Here is a 10,648-nt window from a genome sequence, read left to right on the forward strand (position 1 = left end):
ACTGAGAAATAAATGTATGTATGGGGATGTATTCCAACGACGCTCTCACTTGTATGACGTCACAGCAGTAGGCAGCGCAAATATAAGGACACGCCTATAATCCCTCCCACTCCGAAGTGTTACTAAACTTGATGGAAAAGATAACCAAGCCAAAGGTGAGCTGACCCGAACTGACCCAAACCAAACCGTGGGGTACTATGCAATGAAAAAGCACCATTAGTAGTAACGTGTGGTGGTGAGCCCAACCTTGTATTCTTTCATAGAGCCCAAAATTGCTAGTTGAGCCCTTAATTCACGGTAGCTAGCCATAAACATTCCTATAAGCTCTTATTCAGCAAAATTGCATTGCTTCACCATGGCAGTAGTTTCTATAAAGCGGAAATTGAGTTTAGAAGCAGACTGGTGCATTGATAAATTTCACTCTTAATACATTACAGAATGAGAACAAATTGTTAAATCAAGCTTGCATAGATAGCAGCTTCTCCCCTCTTGAACTTGCATACTTTAATTCTGTTGTTTTTTTTTTTTGGGAGGGGTGACACAACAGGAACTAGAAGAATTGTTATTATTTATACTGAGACTTTTATTTCAAGCTGTACATTTGTTGAGCTCTCTTTGTTCCTCTCTGCTCATAGCGCACTACATAACCCGTACATGGTAAATAAGATGATCCATGACTCTTTTATCCCCGCTACAATATTCAGTCGGCAGCACAGTGTAGTTTGTCTACACATTCTCAGCCTTCACATTGTTTTGTTCCTTTACTGTGTCTGACAGCTGTTTATTGAATTACAAAGGGAGATGCTCTCAATGGGCTAAGCGCTTGAGAAAATCAGAATGCCAAGAAAGAAAAGGCCAGTCGTGTTTGCCGTAAAACGGCGCGTGGGCACGAAATGTCACAGAGTGTGTGAAAGAAATGTCTGGGGGCTCGATATATCAGCCCCTCTCGTTTGAATTAAAACTTAATGAGCGCTACCACAGAGAAGCTCAACCAAAGCATATGCGTAATTGACACCGGTCTCCTTTTTAAACAAGATCGATTTCGACGCGGTTCTTCGTTCGTTTCTCCTGCTTATGGGTCTGTCGGCTTTTAGTTTCTTCAAAGACCGGCGATTAAGCCGCTTTTGAACGTCACATTAATGTGGTAAGCACAAAAACGCGCCTGACCTGAAGGAGCCTTTACATGCGCGGATTCATCATTAAAGCTGTTCTTACAGTCATTGTGAAGAATGTGGCGTTTAAAAGACATCTAATAGACGTCCAAAAAAAGCTCAGACGGCTAAAACAAGACAAAATTTGGGATGTCAGTGAAAATTTTATAGATCTGTAACCGTAGCCCAAAACATAAATGAAATTAAACAAAACTTGTAATCATTGTTGACTTGCTTACATGATATGGGTAACATGCATCTCACAGTTGTTTGCACCAAAACTGACAAAATTCAAGGTTATTTTGGCTGGAAGGTTACTTATGTCGGGTAAAATGACGGCTATTGCTCGCTGCGTTTTTTGATAGAGGAAAAGCCTACAAAGAAAAACTGCATGATTAATACAGAGATAAATCAGTTTCATCAAAGCCAGTAGAGGGGTGTGTTTAAGCTCTGGAATGGCTTTCTCTCTCCATCTCTTTTTCTCTCCCATTTCTTTATTTGCCGGGACAAGGCTCCCAGCACACTTTAATCTCCCAGTTCCATGTTATTGGCCCGCCTGTAGCACCTTCATTAGTTGCTAACCCGTGGCTCTGTTTGTATGAGACAGTGGTGGCCTGTTCATTGTAAAAGCTGTTATTCTAGCAAGGCACACTGCTGCCACCTAGTGGCCATGTTAAATATTTCTGAATTAAACCATCAGCCTCAATAGTTAGTTGGAAAAATTTTAACTTTTGGGGTACTATGCAACCCAGACTCATTCCAATATAGGTGAAGCACAGCTGTTTAGTAGTTCCTTTTAAGGTCATGTGATAAACACATGACACGTGTTCAGGGTCTTTAAAGATGGTTTTATGTGCGTCCGCAGACAGCAGAAGGCCTATATTGCCACTCAGGGCCCTCTGGCGGAGACCACTGAAGACTTTTGGAGGATGTTATGGGAGCACAATTCCACTATTGTTGTAATGTTGACCAAACTCAGAGAAATGGGACGGGTAAGTTTGTGTCATATGAATAGTACTATGTCTTTAAAGTCAACATGAAATGCCTTTTTACAATCGTGTCTCTTTTTATTTTACTTGCGGCAATGCTTTTAAGAAGAAAATTATCTTAACCATCCAGCTTTCATCACAAAATCATCTTTTTTGTAAACAGCCCAATTCAACCACTTTGGTCTATTTTGATATGAAGCACTTGCTTCAAAAAATTCATTCATCTAGTAATGCCCTACATTTATTTTCTTGCTAAATATCCTGTTTTCCATAGAAGTACTTCACATTACAGCAGTGCATGATGTTGAGTTGAAGTTTCACATTTTTTTTTACTTTTTCCTCTCTCTCTGACACTTTTCTATGTCTGGTATCTATAGGAGAAGTGCCATCAGTACTGGCCCGCTGAGCGCTCTGCCCGCTATCAGTACTTTGTTGTGGATCCCATGGCTGAATACAACATGCCCCAGTACATACTGAGAGAGTTCAAAGTCACAGATGCCAGGGTACGTGTCCACACTCCCTCATTCACTGTGTGCGGCTTTTTATCCCACATCAATCTGCCATCATTCTGTAATAATCAGCCTGTATCTGCCAGAGGAGCGTCATTCGTCTTTTTATTTCACATTAAAGTCACCCGTGTGTTATTTTCGGGTACTGCTGGAGTGTTGCCGGCGGTGGATGTTTCTCACGAACCCAGAGCTCTTATTTGGGAGCTAATGTTGGTCTTTGGTAAACTAGACTTTAAAGGGTACCTATTATGCAAAATTCACTTTTCCAGGTGTTTGAACATAATGTGTGTTGGCAGTGTGTGAACACAACCACCCTACGATGAAAACAATCCACCCACTACTTGTGTTTTTCATCCCCATTAAACAAAACAAGTTTTATTAGACATGCAGTTTTGATTCTCTTATCATTGTGAGGTCACATTGATAAAGCCCTGCCCACTTACAGTCCTGCATTACCATAGTTTTCACCCTCAGTGAGTTGTACTCTGTCCACTAGTTACTATTGTCTCAAACTGTTTTCATCGGATCTGTTTTAACTGAAAGCCCTCACTGTCTGTTTGTAAGGAGGTGAGGAGCTGTACCTCATTTGCATTTAAAGGTACAGACATTAAAAAGTGCATTTTTGCTCCCACCCAAATAGGGGCATTTTGGACATGCTATAATAAATGATCTGTGGGGTATTTTGAGCTGAAAGTTCACAGACACATTCTGGGCACTTCTAAGATTTAAATTACAGTTTGTAAAAAGGCTCAAATTGGTGCCCTTTAAATAGGCCCACGGTTAAGCTTGTAGCTTAAACACGTACATGCACATCTTGTCAACAAATGTTCATACTGTAACCATATGACTTGTGTGCTTGTGAAAAAAGCTAGAGCCAGCTCCTTTCTGCACTGATACGTCATCGTAATAAATTATTTTTCTCTCAATTTTCTTCAGGATGGCCAGTCCAGAACCATCCGCCAGTTCCAGTTCACCGATTGGCCAGAACAGGGAGTGCCTAAAACTGGTGAAGGATTTATCGATTTCATTGGCCAAGTTCATAAAACCAAGGAGCAATTTGGGCAGGATGGACCAATCACTGTGCACTGCAGGTATGGGGTTTACTTTAATCAATAAGAGATGGAAAATTATAAATATAAAACAATAGACCAATTTCGAGTAGACGTCACAGTTACATCACTGCAAGATGCGCACGCAATGTGGTTGCAGAAAAACAGTGGAAATGAATTAGACACGAGTGAAATGAGCAATATAACTCACTAGAAAATGTCCTGTCGTGCTGTTAAGTGTCAGAATAGGAATGGCAAAAAAGATGACTTTCATTTTTATAGAATACCATCGTCGTAGACACCGTTTGAAGATAAACGTAGGTGTTTATGTTTGCAATAAGCCCTTAAACAGATTGGAGCAATGATATCATCTGGAAATCTATTAATGATTAAAATAAAAAATAAGTAGAGAAAATGTCCGGTGTTCTGTCGAAGTCTGTTCCCTCTATGTGTTTCTTATAGTGTTTTTATCACGTTATATTTATAATTTATTTAGAATAAATGTTTTTTATACTGAAAACGCAATAATATAAAAAAATATATATTTCCTTTTTTTCGTTTTCTATTATTTCATTTTATTTTCTTATATCTAAGCTTATGTCTTCTTCCTGTTTGTTCTAAAATTATTATGTTTACATACTTAATAAATATATAAATATAGCCCACACACACACACAATGTAAAGTGTTATTTATATATAAACAGGCCTTTTTAATTTGTGTGTAAACATAATAGTTTTATAATAGTTTTAGAACAAAGACGTAGGCTATACATATAAGAAAGAAATAATAGAAAACAGGAAAATGATGAAATATTTAATAAACGCTATTATATGTAATACATGATAGTAGTGCTTTTATATGTACTTTAGCGATTCAGACTGTAAAAATAATTGATTTAGCAAAAAAGAACAATACATAAACATTACAAACATGCATATCTGTAGCCAAGCCAATTAAACTTTCTATTTATCTAAAAAATAAATGTAACGTGATTAAAATGCTATAAGAAACATTACACTAAATGGAAACACAGGGAATCAGACTTCGACAGAACACCGGATCCATAACAATCACGGTTTAATGCTAGAACACTTCTCACCGCTACTGCGGAGATATCACTTTCTGGCTCCGCCCACAAAAAAAGTCATCTCTGTTTGCAAACACGAAAGTGATCTATATGTAAGGGATGATGCACAGTTAGTTATTATTGCAAAATAAACAAAGACAGGTCTCCATAAAAACTGAAGAGGTCTTGTATCACTCTAAAAAGGTAATTTTATGATTAACAATAGTTTATCCTGGTTATTACATGGCTACCTGGCATATAAATAAATAGATATAAAATATTTGTGTTTGAGCTATTTACAGATTATTGCAATTGGAATAAGTTATTTAAAAATGAAGAATACGATTATGTCCACAGTTGTATACTTAAGCCTGGAGTATAGATGTATACTTACCGGTAAGCGCATGGTCAAACACACAACCTTGCAAAGCATAGTTCATTTGACTCGTGCATGTACGCAGATGTTCGACGAATGCGCATTATGACAAAATGCAATGCTTCTCCTGGGCTACATACTACATTCTCTTGTAGGCGCATACACGCACAATGTATGCAGGGTTTTACCAAATCCTGATGAAAAAAATGCATAACACACGTGTAAAAAATTGACCATATTTCGCCATTTATGTAGGTGTGACAAAGAAATAAAATAAAAAAAATTCCAAATGAAACGGATTGATTCTTATTTATCAGTCCTTCCAGAGTTTTTTTTTTTTGTGATTGTTGCGGGCAAAAATCTTTGATCTTGTGGCACGTTTTCTTAAAAAAATGCGATAGAATATGCGGGATATTTATGCAATTTTATGCAATGAAATTGCAGGAACTTGCAAAAACTGCAGGAATTTGCAAAAACTTACGTGTCACATAATCACGTCACTTCATAACGTTCCCATGGCAACATAGGACATGGCTGCGCTTCTGTAAAGCAAATGCAACATTTTTCAACTTTCTGCTAAGATATATGTGATTTTTGCTACAAAAAAGTGAGGATTATGAAATCATGCAAGCCCTGCATATTTTGTGCACAGAATTTGCTATTTATGCTGCAAAATTGCGGCCCCGGCATAAAAATGCAGACTTTTGCTAATTATGCGTTGAATCACGCAATCGCATCATCACGTTTTTATGGGGGGACTATTTTATACTGCAATGTGACATTTTAAATGTAGTATATTTTTTTTATTTACTTGGTTATTTTTATCACCTCTTCACAAACTTCCTGTAGTTGCGTAATGATTTCCTCCAGATCAGCTGGGAATGCCTGTATTGTTATGTGCCATAAGTCTTTACCCTGGAGCTTGTGTTAATGTATGCTGTTGTTTTTCAGTGCTGGAGTAGGACGGACAGGTGTTTTCATCACTCTCAGTATTGTCCTGGAGAGGATGAGATATGAGGGCGTGGTGGATCTGTTCCAGACAGTTAAGACTCTGCGCACACAAAGGCCTGCCATGGTGCAGACAGAGGTACGCTACAACAATAATATCACCTGCCTAGTAGTTAAAGCCACTGTAAGCCACGTTATAGTTGCGAACCTGGCATTTATAATTCATATTTCATATCAAAACCCCCGTAACATAATCTGACATCAAGTTCAGTTGATATGTGTGCACTGTCTGAACTACAAAGCGCTAATAACCGAGTGTGAGGTCTTTGTCACGTCTACTCAGTGTTGTTAGTGAAGATGTCTTTTTATCATGCTGACACATGTTAATGTTTACCTCTAGGACCAGTACCAGCTGTGCTACAGAGCAGCTTTGGAGTACCTGGGGAGCTTTGATCACTATGCAACGTAACCACTCGTGGACAATATAGCCCTCTGGTACAACTCTTCAGGAGTGCACCAAAAGTGTTCCTTCTGAGCCACCATTCCACACCCTGCCCCATCCTGTACAGAGAGCTGGGGGGCTGGTTAACCAATCACAGCAGTTTGTTATTGACTGGCACCAAGAGATTGCTTTAAGAAATATAGACAACTCTCTTTCAAGAAGCACCATCTTAAAACTACATTCTAGTTTTTCTCTTTAGCATACGCCAACCCACACTACAGTCGGAGTACTGGTAGCACTAAATCTTTTATGTTTCTGTTTTTTCCGTTCGAAATCACGATTACCATTTGTTATTATTTTAAAAATTCAGTATGACAATATTGTTATTATTTTTATTTAGAGTATTTGTTTTAATCGTCTTTTTAACATCATTTGTCTTAATTGCCTTTTTTTGTGGGTCAACCTTTTTAATTGGTACTGTTTTATTTTCTTTATATAAATAGGTTATTTTAGCACAAGGACATGTGTTTTTAGCATGTTCCTAATACTAATACCAGAGGACCTTTGTTCTCAAAGCTGCTGATGGTTTGAATTTGTAACATGATTTTATAGTTTCTTTCTTCTGTATGTATAATTGGTCTTATTGGGCTAAAAAGAGCGGGTTTACTTTGGAAAGGCCTTTAATTGTTTGTCAATGAAAAAAGAGAAATCTGTGCATTTGGGTTAAAGTTTGATTAAAGAAAACAAATCGGCTAGCTAACAAAATTAGCACTGTATAGAAACTAGCAGAGGTTAAATACAACATGATTCGTGAAGAATACATTTCTTTCTGATTGGAGTGCATTTACAGTGCATGTACACGACCCGCCTCTCTGGGATCCTTAAAAAACCCGATAATGAAATGAGACCAATCGCCATTGGCACCTGTACAGTATAAACCACTCCCCCGAGGGAGAGTCGGCTCTGTTAATCCAACTCTTCTTTTTATACAGAAATATATATATATACATAAATTTATAATTATAAATAAATATGAATACTATTATAGATACAGTATATAAACAGCTTCTGCTCTATTGTCAATAATTCTCTCGAAACGTAATCCTGGATTTTCTTGATATACCAACATAGAGAAAACAACACAAGAGACTGCTGTCTGTGAATCTTTTAATGGTACAAAGTTATATCTACTGTATTATCTACGCACCCCGGGTATTTGCTGGTTTTCTCTGTTGGGGTGGGGCAGCACATCTCGAATGAAAAACTCTTTCTACAGTACGTCATTTCATGCCTGCTCAAATACAACCGGCACGTTAAAGAGAGACCTGGCCATGCGTTCAGCATATGTTGGCAAGTTCATTTTTACCTTGTGAATGATTAGTGCTGTAGAGGTCCGATCTGTTGTATACACAGTCTGTTTTCTATTTGTTAATAAGACAACTGGAATAAAAAATGTTGCAGGATAAACTCCTTGATGTTAATAAAGTTCAGTAATTGGTTTTTGTACAAAATACTTTCTGTTTGTATTATTCCTAATATACAGTATATAAAAAGACTGGGTGTTGCATACCAGGAAGACATGATCATTTGTATAGTTATTAACAGCATTTTATTTTTGCTTCAAGCTAAGTAAATATATTATTAAGCATATAGTCATAGTACTAAAGTATTGCATTCAGACGTTTATATTCTTTATAGAATGGTAAAAATATTATAGTTATTCAACAAAGAACAACATGTTCTTTGGTTTTCTGTCATAAATAATCAATCAGACAATAAATTGGGTAACACTTTACAATAGGGTTGTATTGACATTGGTAAATGCATTAGCTTACATCAAGTAACAATAAGCAATATAGTTTTTCATAATTTATTATTATTTGTTAATGTTAATTTGTAATGTCAATACAGTTAATTGTGTTCGGTCATTGTGCATTAACTAATGTCAACAGATACAACTTTTGATTTATAAAATCAAGTAATGCTGTAGACTTTTGGTCATTGTTAATTCATGTTAGCTAATTAATTAACTAATGTTAGCAAATACAACCTTATTGTAAAGTGTTCCATAAAAGGTCTACATCAACAATGCATCATTGGATTCTCTGTGACTTAACCAGTTATACTTGCTTTCAGGTTTTAATGATGACTCATCTAGAATATAGCTGGAATACTAATAGCAAAACTGTAATATTATTTATAAGTTTATGCTTATTCAAAGTTTTTTAATCACGCATTCTTCAAATCAAAGACGCAAGTGAATAAATCATTCATCCAATAAATAAAGTAGGGCTGCATAACGATTAATCGTTACTAATCGTTTGCAAAATAAAAGTTTTTGTTTACATCATATATGTGTGTGTACTGTGTTTAATAATTATGTATATAAACACACACATACATGTATCATTTTAAGAATTTTTTTATAGATTAAATATATATATATATATATAAATATAAAAATGTATATACACAAAATACTTCTTAAACATCTACATGTGTTTAGTTATTTATACATAATTATTATACACAGTACACACACATATGTAAACAAAAACTTTTATTTTGAAAACGATTAGTCGCGATTAGTCATTATGAAGCCCTAAAATAAAGTAATTGTTCCTTGTAATAATCTACAATCTACTGAACTATGATGAAGAGTTTATCAAGTCGCAGATTAATTTATTCAGGGCAATTTATCCAGTCTTGTAAAACAAAGTTGTAAAAGTTTTACATCTAGATTGCAAATCATTTATTTAAGTTTTAGACTGAACCTTTCCGATAGTGGTTTTAAATGGATAGTTCAACCAGTAATTAAAACTTTATCATTATTTATTTGTATGAACCCGCAATGTCTTTTGTTGTTAGGGTTTTCTGGTTACTATGGGAGTGAATGGTGACAAAAAGTCTTGGGTTCTGAAGAACAACAGAAAACAGTGACCAGAAGACTCTTTAACTAACTCAAAAGTGTTAAATAACGCCACTCAAATTGTTAAATAACTTTTAAAAAAAATCTGCATTTGGGTTTTGAAAAACAAAGGAAGACATTTGGAGTTCAAAACAATATGAATGTGAGTTAATAATGAAGAAATTAGGGTGAACTATACCTTTAATATTACACTATTTTATATTTACTTCACTGATGCATATACCAGTACAGTCCTTTTTAGCATCATAATAACCTTATAAAAAGCCATGTACTGCAGCCTTCTTCAGAGTAGTTTGATGACCACTCTCTTTCTCTTACACCTTCATCTCTTTCTTGTGCTCTCTCACACTTGTCTTGTTTCTCCATCAGTCCTAAAGCAGCTGCATTAGCTTTTATACACCTGTACTTTTCCTCCCATCATCCCTTATCTTGTGATATCTTGTGCTCTCTCACCTCCTTTATAACCAGCTTTTCAGTTTCCTATAAACTTTATGATGTGTTTTATTATTTATAATAAAGCTTTATTATGTTTTAAGACTCACGCATGATATCTTCTCAAAAAAAAAAAAAAATATTAGAAGTTGTCTTTTCATGCTGGCTTAATTTTTTAATCCATTCTTTCATACACTGTTAAAAAAAAAAATCTGTAGAAATTACAGTATTGGGTATTACTGGCAACAGTTTGTTCAAAGTTAAATGTACATGAAACATTTTCAGTCTTCTAGTACAGTAAGTTACTGGCAACCAGCTGCATAATTACAGCAATTTTTACAGTGGGAGACATGAGGTGATGTTTATTTTGGCTTTGTGGCAGTTGTAGTGTATGAAAAGAAATTGAGATATAATTATCTTTAGATAATCCTGTGGTGGTGGGAGGGGGGTGATTTTGTGTGGTATAGCCTATTTCTTAATAGCCTATAAGTATTAGCCTAACATTTCCAAAAGAAATACAACAAAACCCCATTGTCATAGGGGTGTGATTACATGTGTTAATGAGGAAAGAAAGTGATTTGAAAGTGAAAGATATTTGAATATGTTTCTGAATTATTAAAGGACCCAATATTATTGTATACTAGTTTTCATGTGATATTTTTACATGGTACTTCAGGTACTTTAAAGAATGGTGTTACATGGCCAAAAACATACCATAAACGCTTTTGTTACTATACGTTTCTTCGTGTAGCTTG

At 35.7% G+C, this 10,648-nt stretch overlaps 1 protein-coding gene across 9 annotated transcripts in view; it reads left to right on the forward strand.

Moving 5' to 3' along the window:
• ptprfb (protein tyrosine phosphatase receptor type Fb) overlaps window positions 1–8,043 on the forward strand; it is a 204,126-nt gene extending 196,083 nt beyond the window's left edge. For all 9 annotated transcript variants that reach the window (XM_055202563.2, XM_055202566.2, XM_055202568.2 and 6 more), the window contains 5 exons: window positions 2,017–2,143; window positions 2,518–2,643; window positions 3,586–3,740; window positions 6,094–6,229; window positions 6,491–8,043. In XM_055202563.2, coding sequence (XP_055058538.2) covers window positions 2,017–2,143; window positions 2,518–2,643; window positions 3,586–3,740; window positions 6,094–6,229; window positions 6,491–6,559 — 613 coding nt within the window. In that variant the 3' untranslated portion in view covers window positions 6,560–8,043. The remainder of the gene's footprint in view (window positions 1–2,016; window positions 2,144–2,517; window positions 2,644–3,585; window positions 3,741–6,093; window positions 6,230–6,490) is intronic.
• The last annotated feature ends 2,605 nt before the right edge of the window (window positions 8,044–10,648 follow it).

Source organism: Misgurnus anguillicaudatus, chromosome 2, assembly GCF_027580225.2.
Source record: "Misgurnus anguillicaudatus chromosome 2, ASM2758022v2, whole genome shotgun sequence".
Lineage (NCBI taxonomy): Eukaryota > Metazoa > Chordata > Actinopteri > Cypriniformes > Cobitidae > Misgurnus > Misgurnus anguillicaudatus.